General features: G+C 41.2%; 2 protein-coding genes across 8 annotated transcripts in view; one reads left to right on the top strand and one right to left on the bottom strand.

Moving 5' to 3' along the window:
* The window catches only part of pphln1 (periphilin 1), a 28,744-nt gene extending 14,610 nt beyond the window's left edge, over positions 1-14,134 (top strand). For 5 of the 6 annotated variants that reach the window (XM_030045541.1, XM_030045539.1, XM_030045540.1 and 2 more), the window contains 2 exons: positions 5,210-5,347; positions 13,092-14,134. In XM_030045541.1, coding sequence (XP_029901401.1) covers positions 5,210-5,347; positions 13,092-13,286 — 333 coding nt within the window. In that variant the 3' untranslated portion in view covers positions 13,287-14,134. The remainder of the gene's footprint in view (positions 1-5,209; positions 5,348-13,091) is intronic. The other variant, XM_030045542.1, reaches the window with a different exon arrangement.
* Positions 14,135-14,711: 577 nt separating this feature from the next.
* The window catches only part of prickle1b (prickle homolog 1b), a 38,037-nt gene continuing 35,514 nt past the window's right edge, over positions 14,712-17,234 (bottom strand). For both annotated transcript variants that reach the window (XM_030045536.1, XM_030045535.1), the window contains exon 8: positions 14,712-17,160. In XM_030045536.1, the coding sequence (XP_029901396.1) occupies positions 16,163-17,160 (998 nt within the window). In that variant the 3' untranslated portion in view covers positions 14,712-16,162. The remainder of the gene's footprint in view (positions 17,161-17,234) is intronic.

Here is a 17,234-nt window from a genome sequence, read left to right as displayed (position 1 = left end):
ACTCATTAGCCCAAGTCACAGCTTTATCACAGGATCTAAGCCACAAAATGCTGGAATTCCCTGAGGAACTCATCGGGATGTGTTTAGATCTTTTAAAATGAACAATCACTTCCTTTTTTTTCTTGCAGTATATGACTGGCTGTGTTTGGTTGTCACTACTGTTGGCCAAATACAGCAGTACAGAGGCCTAGTGGTTTGATGGACTTTTTGAGCAGAAAGGTCTCAGGTTTAACCCCCAGAGGACCCAGTGTGTATTTCTCTTCGGACCGCACAACACCCTTAGCTGTGGTATAATAATGATATACCTGAGGGGAGTTCTTGCTTTTATAAAACCATTATCAAATACACTCAGTGGCCGCTTTATTAGGTACACCTGCACAATCTAATACAATCCGATACAACTGTTCTGCCATAAAGTTTACTTTTCTGCTGCCTATAATGCCCAGGTTTTCTTTTTGTCACAGTAATAGAGGTGTTCATTCAATTCCATGTTTGGCATTGAGCTCATAGTTAGTGGTGCTGTTGTACTGGACAGCATTTTATTGAGAGCTGTTTCTACTATTCTGTTCCCCTCATGCATATAAATAGGGATTACAAAAAATTAGAAACATCTCTCAATATAATGTAGCCCAGTATAAGACCTCTGCAAACTACAACCTCAGTAATGAACATACAGTTAAATTTACATATTCTCCATTACAAAAACAACTCCTTCATTCTCCTTCATCCTCCTCAACAAACACTGAACATTATAAACTTTCTTAAAAGGTAGAATTTATTGCAGAGCTGTTGCACTGAACTTCATTAGATTGTACCGGTGGACCTGATAAAGTGGCCACTGAGTGTAGAACAGTATAACAATTATGGTGACATTGCAATCAAAACAGTTTTTTAAATAATAAATTCTTTGCAAGAGTAAATTCTAGAAGAAAAGAGACCCTCGTGTCAGTAATGTAGCACCTGAGATCAAAGTTAACCTCACAAGTAATTTTTAAGGCTGATTGTTCTTGGATCATTGTTAGTTTGTATCATTTTTTTTTTACAGTTTGCAAGACAAAGTCAAAACATAATAGAATTATACAAAAGTCATTATCAGTGGTACACCATTATTATAACATAGCAATTGACCAGCCATGTTGCATGATTTGAGCTGTTTCTTTGTTTAGAGTCATTGAGCGAGACACTGAACCCCACCCGCTCCCTCACCGTATGACAGGCTCTTAAACTGTACATGGAGCAATCAACATAACTCTGTGGGCCCTATCTTGCGCCAGACTCCCTAAACCCGCTATTTGCGGATTTAGGATTTAGGAAGAGGCGTTCCCCCGTAAAAGTTGCTATCTTGTGCACCTCCCGCCATCCGCAAAACACCTCCGCTACCCGCTATATTATGAATAGGCGTGTTTTGGGCGTTATGCCAGTTAAACCAATCAGTGTGCCAGGTGCCATTGCCTTTAAGGGCAGGATGCGCTATCCTAAATCCTAAATCCTAAACCCGCGATGGAGAGAGGGAGGTAGATTTCTCAGGGCTTCTATACTGAGGCTAAAGCAAGTTGGCTTTATATACATATGATATATTATATTATAGGCGAGTTAATTCGGGAGGTGGAGCCACATGTGTCCAAGTGGACGTGTCACAAGGTTGTACTGATTGAGTAAAATCCCCGGGCCACACCACAGACACACAAGAGGCAGAGGTGGAACTATGTGTAAACTAATTTATTGACAAGGTAGATTGGGCAAATAAAATATTAAAAATAAAAATATAGCACAGCTGCTGGCTTATGATAAAACAATAAAACGTGCTAGCGTAAGTGTCCAAGTTAAAACAGTCTTTCCTCTAAACAGTCTATATGAGTAATATACTCAGTCCATTCCGGCGGCGTCCCGGTATCAGTCCGACCGTGTGCGTGGCGAGGCTCCGTCGGGGCGCGCATTGAAGCTGCCTGGGCGCGCTCTCGTAACAGCCCAAACTTTAGGGATAGCGGATAGCGGGTGGTCCTGACCACCCGCTATCCGCTATCCCTAAAGTGTGTGCGCAAGATAGCAACTTTAGGGAAAGCACATGAAACACGCCCACGAACACACCTCCAGGCGCAAATGACGGAGTCGGGATAAGGATAGCGGGTAGCGGGTGGCGCAAGATACCGTTTAGGGATAGCGGAAGCTCCTAAATCCGCAATTTGCGGGTAGCGGGTAGTGGCAGCGGATAGCGGGTGGCACAAGATAGGGCCCCATATCTTACTTTTGCACTAGCTAGACATAAACTGTGTTGACTTAAAAGTGTGAGAAAGAACTGCATTTAACTTTATTTGGCATAAAGCAAACTATAAATTAGTGTAGTGCTTTATTTATGTTATTATTTATTTATTTACTGTTTTCACTTAAAGGGAAAAGGCTCACATGCTATTAGCAGCTTTCAGATCCTACTCAAAACATCCTGGGAGTAATTTTAAAATTGCCAAGTTTGTAATACTTCTTGTGTTTACATATATTTGTTGTATGTTCACTGGATCATCCTTTGGAGTTATTTAGAGAGCACTTGGACATAAAATGTGGCTGAGTTCAGAAAAATGGCAGACCACAAGATAGACCACAAACAGGCATACATACATACACACACACATATACACACACAGGCCTTTCCTCCCATCCTAATGTGCATTTTCCAAAGAACCACCAGCTCCCCACCTCCCAATCAACTGCTGTGATGAAAGTTGAGTTGTAGTAAGTTCACCACCCCTCCATCACACACACATACACACTGTGGCTGCCTCTTTGTTTGATCTAACCCACGGTGCCGTGGTGTTGTTCTCTGCTCTCGGGGCACAGACCCATAACCTTGGCCAAGATGAAAGGCCTGTGCTGTGCCCCCAGTAAAGCTTTCTGTAATGGCCCTGGCCACTGCCTCCTTGCCTGCCTGCTGCGGAGGTTCAACAAACACACACACAGGCTTTCTGGAGCCATCTCAGACAGAACAGAACAAAGAGAGGCCACCTAGAGAGCAACTCCAGCTCTGGCTTAGAGCCTGGTTGGCCTAGTGGTTGGAGAAACCGTCATGTAACCAAAAGGTCACCAGAAGGTTTCATCCTTGCAAGACACAATGGTTCAATCAGCTGTTGCATGAGCTGAGGAAGCTGTTGTACCCTTGACTATCTACTTGCTATGAGGCTCTGGATTAAGGAATCAGCTGAATGCCTTTGATGAAAATGCGAGCTTGCCTTACTAGTTTCTACCCCTGTTATTGCTTATGTCTTAAAGTAGAATGCATACTTTAAATGGTCCAAAAAATTCCAACCTTTTATAATTTTACACTGTTGGATGTCAAATATTTGATGTTTAATGCTTTCCAGGAGTTACTTTGCCATGAAGTATTGTAGTTTACTTTTTAAGTTCACCCAAATTGCCTGATTTTCAGGTTGAGTGAGTGATTTCCTTTATTTCCCAGAATAATTTGGATTCAAAATACTTCCCATGTAGACCCATCTTGAATTTGGATGTCATTTTATGGTTCAAAGAGCAACCTGGCAGAAGCAGGCTTTTTCTCAATACCAAATGAAAGAAAAATATCGGTCTAACAGCCTCATTTAAGTGTTACATTGAGGAAAGATTGCCCATGCCTCCAGACTGACATCATTTCATTTCATTTTTCATCCATTTTTGCCAAGCTTATCTGCCAAATTTTGCATTGGGAGTAGAACGTCCCCTTCAGGTTTTACCGCACCCTGTGAGTTGAAATGAAAGGCTCAGACAGGGATATTTTTTCACATTGACCAAGGAGGCTGGAGACTGACAGTCAATCTAGCATACGTGCACTGACACACACTGGACCTCTCCCAACAATAGCCTCAGGCTAAGAAATCGAAGGAGAAATAATTGGATGATGCCTTATGAGTTGCATTTTTATTTTAGACCACACAAGGCTTTGTGGTCTATCATCTCCCATAGTTTTTTTTTTTTTCTTTCCCTCCCCTCAGCCGTCTGGAGATTTGATATGACTTAGTCCGTGGCCTGTTTCCCCTCATGTATGAGTGGATTTTAGTCATGGCTGGCCAGCTCCGCTCCCTAGCCATCAAGTCCTAATAGTTTCATCAGGAAATGAGCGATTGAAATTGAGCGCTGAACCAAGTTGGCCTCATTTCTCCCCTTGCTCTTTCTTTCGGCATTCCCAGTAATACTTATGAGCACTAGATCCTCTTGTCCACTCGCTCCAGTTGGCTCATGGCTTCCTTTGCTATCCTGCCCATTCTCTCCTGTAGCACTGCATACAGTCCCTGTGAGCTGAAGTGAAAACACAGCTGAAACATCACTTTAACTTTGCATTTAACTGATAACTTCGTATTTATCAATTGGCAGGATCCTACATGGCTTTCCATGGACTACTGTAACGAAAACCTGTCCAGAAACCTACTTAGAATGTTAAGATAGGTTTAACAATACCAGGAGCTGAGAGCAGCAAAAGATATACAGCTCCTATCATAGTCTTAAGAGAGATTTCCACGCTTTGAGTCCCAACTGGAATCCTGTCTTGTAAGCCAGAGCGCCTTGCTGTACCTTTTGGATGCTTCAGAAGCTGCCTCTGTGGGTTGCTGTAATCCCTGATCACAAATCTCTAAATCCTTGAGAGAACCAGTAATGAATACAGCTGCAAATCCACAGCACCCAACTTCCACAGGGCATATTCTGGTTTCCCAGCCTCACTGTTCAGCCTGGGCTGCTAGTAGCAGTATATCTGCGCTTTATTCATTCATATGCCTCATCTCCCACGTCTTCCCGATTCACCGTGCGTCCTATAAAGTTAACAGTGTTCCGGACCACAATAGTAGGTCAGGTCATAAGTTGGTGCTGACTTTGTCTTAAGTTGCTAGCCTGTGTCCTCTCACATTTTCTAACAGGTGTCCTCTAACCAAAAAGTATTAGCACTTTATCTTGTAATTTGCTTGCACTTGAAGGGGGACTAATGGAATCAGTCTTCCCTGTGTTATAGCTGAGTGTTTAATTAGAATTTTTAGGCAAAGTATTTGTACAATTTTATTTTTCTGTTATTTTCACTACAATCTTGTGGATTATTTTCTTAGTTTTTGGTCCTACTCTGGGTGCCAGAGTGTTTTTTTTTTAATTTATTTTTCTCATTTGTCATACTATGAAAATCCATTTTTCTTACAGATCTATAGCCATGACTCACATCTCCCTCCTACTCTCCCTTTAGGAGGAGGCCCATCCTCCAGAAGGAGAGAAAGAGGAGCCAGTGGCGGCTCCTGTCGTGGAGGAAAGCCACAAGTCCGCAGACGACTTCCAGGAGCGTCGAGCCCAGGCCATCGCAGTCAAAGCCCGGGAGATAGAAAAGGTGCCGTGTCAGCACATTTTCTTTCCAACTTATCCCAACTTTGCATTCTAAAATTTATGTTAAACTGATGTTTTCATTCAGGGTGATTTTAAAATGAGTGAGCAAGCAGGTTCAGTATCTAAATAACATATTATACCACAGTCAGTTCCAATCTCGCATTTTGATTGGCTGAGAGGAATTTTGATCAGTTCTAAATCCTCTGGCACTGACACTCCAGCTCCCATCTGTATCCATTTGTCTTCGATAACTGTAAGTAATGGCCCCTTTTCAAAAACTAAGGGAAACCCATAACCTGGGACTTGACAGAAGCCAAGATGTCTTGGTTCTGCCTTTTGTTTCCTTTTCTATTTGAAGGGTATGAAGTGCTTTTTCAAAAAAAATATAGTTTTAATGATTTTGTAGTTCTGCTTTTTTCACGGCACTATTTGGCTGTGTTCTCGATGCCTTGCTCTCCCAAATCCTGTAAAAAAAATTTTAAACATACTTTTCTTGTTTCCAATAGCTGAGTATCGTTGAATGCTGTAAGGCTTCAATTAAAAAAGAGTCAGAGTCAATCAAAGCAGTTGTGCTGCGTCAGGTTATTTAACCTGTTTTATTGTTCATTGTTATTTTTTTCCCCACACGGCTTCTGGGAGGACCTGCCCTTACTCTGCTTCTGATTGGCTAACCCAAACCTTAACCAACCTAACCGATCTATGGTATCTGCTGAGTTACCTTAGGAATATCTTAGAAATAATAGCAGTATGTGTTGTGTGTGCATGTGATTAACAGGCAGATCAGTGCAGAAGTACCAAAACATCGATGTAGTTGCTGCCACTTCTTTTACATTTGCGCTTTGTATTATATGTATGTTGCAAATAATGGTAAAATGCAGTTATAATCAAATGTACTGCATGTTTTTGTTTTTTGCTTGTTTTTTTCAACCATCTCATGATCATCCATTTAACAGAATAGTTCTTGTAGTTCAGCTTACACAACTCTTGTTAAAATATCTCATTGCTCCAAGCTTAAGTATATAGGATCACTTTTTTTTAATAGATGTCAAGGACTGGTGTGTCTTGCAATGAATAACATATATTCAGATTCTGATAGCTTTAAAGGTTGTCAGATTTTCAGTTTTTCTCCTTGGAAAACTATGTTTTGACATTTACAATCTTCTGTCTCCAACCAAGGGAATTTCTATGAATGTCAATTTGGGGCATGTGTAGCACATTTCCCTGGCATTCGTTCCCATACATATGCTGCGCTTGGGCTCTCTGACTCACAGATGGATTACTGTATTGGACAGGCATTAGTGGAACAGCCACCCATTATGTTACTAACAAGGCAGGAAATTAACTTCTCTGGCCACTTGTCCAAGTAGTGGGTTCATCCCAAACCTTACCAGTGACTTTCATTACTGTAGCAGCCAGATGTTATTTGGTAGAATAGAACCTACAAATAATGGTAGGGTACCTTTCAGAGAAGATGGTGCAAAAGTGAATCTTGACAAATTTAACACAATTTGCCTCCTGGTGGCTGTTGTTAATCTTTCACCCTGACTCCCTGACTGGAACAACTGCCAATTATGTCCTTAAACCAGCTTATTATCCCACAATGCTCACACACTGCAGTTATCCCCCAGTGCTTCATTTGTCTTTACAAATGCACCGGCACACATGCACATGCATGCACACAGGCTTTTGCAAATATCTGGATAAACTGATCAGATTTGTAAATTTTAAAAAATCACAGGAAATTCACAGGAATTTTTTTCAGTGACATTGGTACAGTGTCGCACACAGACTATTAGCATACTTAACATAGATATATACAGGCACACACAGTGTAGAAACACACAAAAACATACTCATACACAATTTGCGGATAAAAGCATAGTTTGGGCAGGGCATAAATTCGGCATACAGTAAATTGGCGAGGCACTAAACAGGGCTGAAACCACCTCAGGCTCGAGGTTTCAGCTCTGCTCAGTGATCTAATGAAGGCCATTCGTGCACCACTGGGCACTACCGCTGCTTTACTGGGACCATTAAACCTGAGCCAGCTCTGCCCCTGGAGCACACACTGGGCCCTCACATCGAGCTGCGCCACAGAACCCACTGGAGCTGCACCCCAGAGCCTATAAGCTGTTATAATGCCATTGCTGACGCTGCAGCTTCTGGCCTGTTTTATAGCCTGTCTCTTTCTCCCCCATCTGTGTCTGTCTTCTCAGTCACTCTCATTTTATAAGACACACCATATAATGTGCAGGGCTGTAATGTTGTGGTGTATTTTATGATCTCAGGTATTAGGAACAGTTTTAAAAGTTTGGCGTTGTGCAGAAAAATTTACACGACTACACATTTTAGAAACAGAAACCCACTTAATGATGAATGATCCTAAGATATTTGAGTATGACCTTGTTGGCTCTGGTGCTGCTTTGTCGTTGTCAACATTCAACGTATTGAACAGCTGCTATCATCAAATGTAGTCCCTAAGGTCAGATCTGGAAAAAATATGGAAGTTTAAAATGGAAAATGGGTAGGAGCAATGTATTCCATATTCATGGGGTTGTCGTATTTCAGATTTTCTTTCCAGGATTTCCGTTTTTTAGATACCCAACTCCCATTCATTTTTAATGACAATTCCAGCTCTTCCCTGCTTCCCCTTTTGTTTTTTGTGTTGTGCTGATCGCATTTTTCAATCTTTGTTATATAGCACTCCTCACCATGTCCTTAATGAAAGACTGAATTGTTTTGTCTTCATTCCCTGAAGACATAGAAATATGAGGGAGTCTGAGTTAGCCTTTTTGTGTGTCAGTCAACAAAGTCAAGAACATAACTTGAATCTGAAACCAATGAGCCTCTTTCCATCTTTTGAGGTTACTCTGCAGGCCTGGAAAAACACTGAAAGATGAATTTAATAATTTCTGCATCTTGATAAGTTTGACAATTGCACAGAAGTCTGGAGAAATGTTCTTCAGTTACAGAATATATTCATGTCACATTTTCTGCTGTTAGACACCACAGTCCTATTGCAAGTTATGATATTTGCTGTTGTGCAGAATAATGGTAATCTTTTCTGTGTGTATCTTGTTAATAATCATTAGGTAGTCTCTATTATCATAGACCACAGCTGACCTATATTGTAAAAAAAAAAAAAAATCATCAGTAATTTGCAATTATTTTAACAAATAGTACAATTTTTATATGATTCACGATTTTAGTATGAATGCTTTTTTTGCATCCTAATTTTCATTTTCACAGAAAAAGCTATAGAATGATGACGTGTTTTCTTATCTCTGGAAAAGAGCCATTATTATGTATATGAGCCATCTTCATGTATAATCAAATTTTCTCATTTTAATAACATATCAAAAAAATTGTGATTTGGATATTGCACTTTGCTAGATTGCAGGTTTGATAATATTTCACTTAGTTGTTCAGCCCTAGCATAGACTACAGTGAATACTTGGATGCAGGAAAGAAATAAAAATGTTTATCAAATAAAAATAATTTTATAATAAGACCTTCAAATCATATGTGGTTACCTGCCAAAGTGGGTGACAGAGAGGGAAACCTACCAGTAAACTGAATATTTACAACCATTTGGCTGGTGGTTGACATTAATTTCCAACGTGCCCACCACACATAGTTAAACAACAGTTGCGGCCTTTCTTCAGTAGCTTTCACATGTGGTCTGTGAAGTTGCTGCAGTGTTTCTGTTGTGGTAGTCGCTCGTGTTTAGCCGCTTGACAAGTGTCAGCCAGATGTTTAACTTTCTGCCCCCAATCTGGTCTAGCCATCTCTTTTATACACATTCACACACACAGCCTAGTCTCAGTATCTCCTTCACAGCACACTAGTTGTCTCTATACTTTTAGATCACAAGCCGAACTTTCCCTGAGCCAACGTACTGGGCTCTGCTGTGGCGGTGCCTCAGTGTGTGTTTTTTTTAGCTAAGTGAAATTGGCCTGCTGAAATTCAACCTGAGCCCATTCTCATTGTCAGAGTTGACTTTGGCTGCAGTACAGAGTAACCGTTTGCAGTGAGTGACAAGGCAATAAAAGGTATTAAGTTCTTCTCCTTATAGACCAGTCTGTGATACAAAGGGAATTTTATTTCTTTTGTGAAGTAATCTAAATATATTTGTCAGGAGCATTAGTTTTTGATCTGCTCTACAGACCCTTACTGCTCTAGTAAAAAGATGGCACAGTTGGACCGTGGTTTCCAGCTACCTTGCCCTCCCTCTCTTTCACTAGCTGCCTTTCAGACGCTGAGCAGAACCACACTCCTCCTTGTGATCGTTTGGAAAAAGAAAGAAACTTTGAAGCAGTAACTTTGGTGGAGCCCTGAGACAGGCACACACTCAACACCGACCCCCGCCCAGGGTCAAGAACATGTCCTTTCCTTCCTGATTGGATAACAGGGGAGGGGCTTCAGGAAGTGCGTTTTTGAATACAGGAAGTACAGTTTCAGCACATTGTTATCTAGGAACCCCTTCCCTGGATTTGTAGTAGTTGTTATGGGCACATGATTGGATATTTCCTCAGAAAAGTTGATAAAATAAATTCATTGTCATCAGTTATCAGCTGTTGATGAAGAACATACAACGTTCATGAAAGATGGACAAGACAGTTCTTTGCTGCTAGATTCAGCCCTAGAGATAGTGTCGGTGGCTGCCAGTGTTTTGGTTTGTCGGACAGACGGGTTGGTCTAGCTCTTGTGTAACATCTTCCGCCTTGGGTAAATTTACCGTAAGAAGTACCTCAGGAATGTACATCTGCTGTAGAAACACTTAGGAGACTATGTATAACTATTTTCAGCATTATGATCATCTCAGATTTCCTGCCTGTGGATTTAGTTCAGTGTTAGATTGACTTAAGGAAGAGTTACAAACTTGGGTCACTGCACACAGTACCAATAATTATTAAGAACGAGCAGCCTGACATCTAGGCGGTGAACATTCAAAGGCAACAACTCTGCTTAAACTTTTTTATTTGGAAGTATGTGACAAAGTTGCATAAGGAAAGGAAGACTGTTCTCATTCCATCACCAGACATCCTCTTCAGTCTCTTAGTTATCAGGAGGATAGGTCTTGGCTCTGTGTTTGTTCTAAGCTCTCTTTATAATGTAGTGCTGCTCTGACAAAAAAAAAAATGTAGCTGTCACAGAGATTGTTTTGCAGTTTTCTTTTGTTTTTCTTTGATTTGATTTACAAGCATAGTCATTTAAATGTTAAGTGAGTTTCGCCAACCTTTGACCCTTCAGATGTGTTAAAAATCCATTGTGAAAGTTCTGGAAATACAATTTAAAAAAAAAAAAAAAAAAAAAAAAAGCTTTTTTCATTCCGACCTCACTTGCTCTTTGCAGGTGTGTGGCTTTTATTTAAGAGCAGAACTATTATCTCTGTGTAATGCAGCTTTTGGAAATTTGCCATCAGTTGTTGCAGCTGTATTAACTTCGTATGATGGCAGGCTGCTTTTTGAGCTCTCCAGTACTCAAAGCATGCCTTATGTCCTAGCAACATTTTGAGTAGCTATAAATAATCCTGGGACTTAGAACGCCCCGCAGCACAGTAGTCAAGGTTTGTATCTGATGAATGCTTCAAACTCGCCATTGGCTGTCCTTATTTTACACACACGGGACACACATATAGCACACACCCACAGCTGGGCAAAAGCTCACATACGCACACGTATCCCTTGCCTCTGAAACCGGACTCTGCTGTTGTCTTTGCCTGCGGCATGTCATCTTGAGTCACTTGATGAAGGCTTGATGCCTGACTTAATGAGCAGCAGTATCAGTGAGTTAATTCCCTTACGTTGACTCAGGAAAGAAAGTCTTGGACAAAGAAATAGAGAGGAAGAGAGTTAGAGGAATAGTGAAACAAACTAGAGGGTGAAAGATGTTAATGAAGCAATACAGCGACTGATGGAGAAAAAGGGAGAGCGGTGTCCCAGAGAGAAATGGATGGGGTCGCTTAGGTCCGCAATCAGTGAGTCATGTCCTGATGAGAGATGATTAAGAGTTCAGTATTTATATAGAAAAATGGGGCATCACAGTCTGTCCGTGGGGACAAAGTGAGCACATTATTTTCACTGTTAAATACAGCAACTTGCATTTCATCAAACATTTATGGGGGGTGGAGATGTGTCTCCAGTTTTGGGTATACATCTCCCTTCATTTGCAAAGGAAGAATATTGAATTATCTCCTTTTTGTGTTGCTTTTTTAACAGTTATTCATGCAGTGAAGGTTGACTTCACCCCTCACATTTTTATACATCTTGTAGCTGCCCAGCTTGACCAGACTTATGCCCCGTTAACACTGGCCTTAAATCCTGTGTAGGTAGGCTAATCTGACATCTCACTTGCACATTTTGAACCTTGCTCCACAGTTCTGATCGACAGAGGTGTAAATAGGCCACCTGTTTATTTCCAACCTGCATAGGTGCAAGGATACACGCTCTACATATTAGGAACGCTGTCCTATGCTCAGGGTAACATTAGCCCCTTTAATATGATAAAGGCTAATAAATCACCGTGTTTTGGATTGGATTCTGATTTACGTTCATTATGTAGTTGTAATGAGAGACCACCAGGGTTGAACGTCAGAGAAAATGTACAGCTGAGCAGCTCTACTGCAGTGGACTTGAGATTGACAGCAGTAGGTTAAGTGCCTTGCTGAAGGGCAGCTCTTATTTCTTACCGTGCCCCTCAAAGCTCTGCACCTGAAATCACAAAACTCCTAAAATGTTGTTCTAATATGATTTGGACACTCATATGCACAGAGTTTGACGCTGTGGAGGAAAGTCAGTTACTTGGAGAGAAGTAGATGGTGGAGTCACTGTCTTCTGTATGGGAATTTATCCTGAGCGTCCTGGGAATGCTGGCTGCCAGATTTCTGTTTCACTTCTTAACATGGAAATTGCTGCAAAAACGTTAACTTGTGCCGGGCTATTATTCACCCGGATACTTTTCCCCCCTGCGCCATTTTCACCCTTTTCCTTGTCCGTGTGTGTTTCTCGCTCCTGTTGAAGGATAATGAGTTAGAAACACAGTAAATTCTCTGTTGGGTATTCGACAAACCCAAGATAAAGTTAACAAGCAGAATCCAGCTGCTTTGTGTGTGAGCAATGGCCTTTCTCAACTGTTTCATGAGACATTGGAGGCTTGGTGTGAAATAGCAGCTCCCAAACAAGATTCCTCTTCCTTATTGTCCCTTTAACACCTGCTATAAGCCTCAGAGCCGCCTCTAAAATGGGGTTTTATTGGTCCTTGGGCCAGCCTCGCCAGTAGAAAGGGCCCTTATTGAACTTAAGGGGTGAAGTGTTTATCTTTTGACAATGCTGTGTGTTAACACCAGAGTGATCAGTTCTGGCTCAGTGATGGTGGTGTATTTACACCTAGACGCCAGGTAAGGCAGGAAGGAAACAACTTTTCATCTCTTCACTTAATGTAAGACCTTCTCTCTCAGAGCTCATGACCTTTGTCTTTTGGTACATTTTGACCGATTCTGCCTATAAATGACTAGCTTGTTGGCCATGACGCTCTGGCAGTTATGCAATACACGCTATTCTTTTCAAACAGAATTGTCTTTTCCACCTGTAGCTGTCACTGTCATGGTTTTGCAGCTGTCATCAACATTTATAGCTGAAACATACTCACTGTAAATCTTTTTTTCTAGTTTTTGAGTAATGCACCTCAAGGCTCTAATGGGTTTAAATTTATTCTATATAATTTTCTCCTTCCCTTCACGTGTCCAGGTGTACCGCCAGGACTGCGAGACCTTTGGCATGGTGGTGAAGATGCTGGTGGCTAAGGACCCCAACTTGGAGAAGCAGCTGCAAGTTCCTCTCAGGGAGAATCTTGGTGAAATCCGCGAACGTTGCCTGGAGGACCTCAGACACTTCATCAACGAGTTGGACCAAGTGGCACGGCAGCCGGAATCTTCTGTCTGAGATGCACCCGCTCCCCTCTTCATCCCTGTCCAATCACAAACTTTCTTACGAAACCATGGGCTAACCATAGCTCATCTCACTGATACATTTGCCAGATCTGGACTGTTAAGTGAGATTGAGCGTGGATCAGTTGTCAGTATAGGATGCTGATGGTTGGATATGACAAATATCTGGACAGACTCTGGATTGCTGGATTTCTGTATAGAGTCACGCTTGGACAGAACCTGCTCTTACAGCACAGCAACACAGGGAAGAACTCAGCATGGAGAGGAAATATATTGTTGCACTCAATCTTGAGATGAACAGTGTTAGTTTTGAATGGATCTTTTACTCTAAATACAGGCATTTTCATCTTGTCATTCACTATTGAAGGGTATTAATTGCAAAATGTCCTTTGAGTTTTTTTTTTTGTTTTGTTTTTTTGTCTTACTCAAAGAAATGTAGTTGGACTGAGAGCAACGTTTGATAAGCTGCCGATCTTGTCTCGCCATGGGGAATGGTCAAACATGGGTTTCATTGGCCTCTCACAAGAAAAAAACTGTTGTTGAGAGAATAAACTGCCAGCCCTCCGGTGTGATCATAGTTTTCCATTCACAGCTAAAGAAAGCCAGATAAGAAACAAAGTACTGTTTTGTGATATGTTCAGCGATGTAAATTTTTTGTAGCATTCAGATGTATGAGTTGGTGCTGCTAAATGCAGAACAGTGCTACATTTTTGTATAAAGTCTGAACACTCTGAAAACGTTAGATCTGTTGTTTTCATTGTTTTCTCATTTTGCTGGCATCCTGCCCTGATTCTATACTGTACAAAGCTTGATTAGATTAAAAATAAATTTGCACAAAACTGATGTTTGAAGAATTAACAGTTTTACCATAATCTATAGTATATTTTCACTGGAAATTGTATCCCATTAGGGATTATTCTGAGATGCCTTTTAAAGAACACTTTAATGGCAGTATTGAACATGAAGTAAGGGTTTGTTTAATTTCATATCCCCTACTGGTCTTTCATTTAAGGTATCACAATGTGGGCAGTCAGGATAGTCTCTAACCACAAGGTTACCATGCTACCTTTTTTTTCACAACTGAAATTTACAGTTCAACCCAAACCTCCAGCAGGGATTACATAAAAAAACAAACAGGTCCTCCTAGGACGGACTTTTCAGAATGGAAGATTATAGAAAAACGTCTAGGTCATTGAAAGCAGGCAAAACCCCAAAAGGTATTTGCAGCGCCTGTCTGGAAAATCGCCACTGCACTTTAAATTTTTTTGTCCCTGAGAGAGAAATGTAAGCATTAATACTATTACTGGCTCATTGTAAAAGCTTGAAGTGATTCTGGACAATATAGACATTTCGGTTTAAACAAATATATATCTTTTTTAAATCAAACAAAACCACAAGAGATAACAATCATTCTTGAAGCTTTGGAGAGAGTATTTATTAAAGGCTTCTTTACATTACAAAGCATTAACTGGTTATGACAGAGCAAGGGTAGTGAATTAGTTGGGCTGAATATGGTAAAAGGGGGGGGTGGGGGCATCTCTGCCATGACATTTTATATTTTGCACACCAAAAGTCAGTATTGTGGAGAATACATGTTAGAATAGACACTGTTACTAGGTAACATGGCACTTTACTGTAAAGAATACGGTTTGTGGAGTGGCACTTTCTTTTTCTCATAAACCATTGATGAGGTCAGTTTGTCAATGATTGCAACTGCTTTTTTCCATCATACACTTCAAAAGAAATTTATTTAAACCAAGGATATAAAAATACCAGTATTAAAATCTTAACTTAGTATATACATTATCATTTTACTATCATGTATTAAATAATTATTTGGTTAGTTTCTAGATGCTACTTTAATTATCAACCTTTGAGTTTACAATAGTGTTGCCATTTTAATGTACACAATGGTATTGCTTTCAACTTAACAGGAAAAAAAAAAAATATTGACAAATGCTGAAATGAGAAAAAAGTTTACAAGTAAATGTCTTCACAAATGTCTGTGCATAATTTAGATGTCCATTGTCCAGAAATATGAAAATTCCAACCAATAATCAATGTCCATTACTGGTCAGGGGGTAGGGCTTCCAAGTTCACCAGTCCTCACACATCATATTAGTGCTAAAAACAAAGTCCCAGAAGCTGGACCAGATTCGCGTAGACACACACACTCATTAAAAAAATGATTTTCTGACAATATGTTGCACTGATCTGACCTTTACATTGCTGTCTGAATCAAATATGTCCTGAATCAGTTTTGTATGTGTGTCAACTCTGATATGTACCTTGACATTTAGCCATGAAATTTATGTTTGAGAGGTTAGATAAGACGTATTTAGCCTTAAAGGGAGAAGTAGGGCCAAAGATAAGATTGGTAATTTATTCACAACATAATGTATTTTTTTCTCTTTGGACATGCAGTTACAGCATATAAAAGTGTACTCTTTATGCTATAAATAGGTCTCTTGGGCTGAACTAGCATAGAGATAGGGGCTGTTGGATAAATATCAGTGGTTGATAAATATCAATTTGTCTGGATTTCTCTACATTTTTCAAGCTTAGTGTGAATGTATAGAAAAATTACACCCTTATTCCTAATTACTGTGTAGCCCATAATATATAAAAGCTTGCAAGGCTTATTTCACAGGTTCAGAAAATAAAAATGCCTTGGCTACTTGAGAGTCAAGGATAAAATCCAATTAGGCTTATTTTGAATGAGGCACCAGCTGACGGTCTGTGCGCATGTGAGTCATTTCAACATGCCTGTCTGACCAAACAAATTTGATCTGTGCCAAATATGATCAGAAAATCAGATTTTATCACTTAGTGTAGTGCAGCACATACAGCCCTAGTTATCAGTTTGGGCTGTTAAGAGATGATACAGTTTTTGGCTCGGTGGCTCTTTCGGCGAGCAGTCCGTGAGCTGTGGCCATGGGATGAGAGAGCTGTGACCCTAGTGGGGTAGTCCTCTGCATAGTACTGGTAATGGCCAGCAGCCCTAGGCTTAGGGATTGGCTGACCCAGGAAAAAACCCTCCTCCTCAGAGTCCGAGGAAGAGGAGGAGCAGGTGGAGCACCAGTCATCCTCATCTCTGTAGAGGCCCCTGAAATGTGCAACCCGTGGGTCTCCTTGCACTGAGCTCTGGAGGGCATAGTCAGATCGTGTTTGGGAGTAGGCCAGCGGCAGCCTGTGTGGGGCAGGTTGGCTGAGCAGGGCACCACCCTGAGGATTTATCAGACTCTGCTGCTGGGGCTCATAGGGCCTCTGTGCCCTCTCCAAAGGCACCATGTGAAGAGCGTTGTCTGAGCGGGCTTTGCGTCTCCTGTGATGTCTCCCTTGGTGGTGCTGCCCGCTGCGCCCGTGGTGGCTCGCTGGCCGGCTTCGTTCTCGTCCCAGCTCATCTGGGCAATACATCCTTCTCTGTGGCTTCTCACTCATGGGGTGCTGTCTGATGTTCACCTCCATGTCACCATTATATCCATTGTCAACAGTGTCTTCAGAGAACTTGACCATCTGCGGTGGCCTAGACTGAGACTTGCTCCTTCTCAGAGCTGGAGCATGGAGGAACGAAGGAGGGAGGCCATCCTGGTGGGGGGGCAATGAGAGAGGCCCTCCTGCTGTGCTTCTCCTCACTGCCATTGATACCTCCTCATCACCATCCTCTTCCTCCTCATCAATGACCACCCTCTGGTGGTCCAGCTCTGAGTTGAGATTTAGTGAGTTGGTGCTGTGGTGAAGCTGGGATGAGTTAAGGGTTCCCATGTTGCTCATCTTCTCACAGTCATCAGCAGGCTCAGAGGGATCCTGCAGGCCATGAAGGGAGTAGAGTACAGATCTGTCTTTACCATCTCCATCCACAGATGCACCTAGTAGGGCAAGAGAAAGAGACAAATATGTTGTTTGAATAACTGCTACACATATTAAAAAAAAAAAAAAAAAA

The sequence above is a fragment of the Myripristis murdjan genome, chromosome 23, assembly GCF_902150065.1.
Source record: "Myripristis murdjan chromosome 23, fMyrMur1.1, whole genome shotgun sequence".
Taxonomy (NCBI): Eukaryota; Metazoa; Chordata; class Actinopteri; order Holocentriformes; family Holocentridae; genus Myripristis; species Myripristis murdjan.
This window is presented reverse-complemented; position numbering and strand designations above follow the sequence as displayed.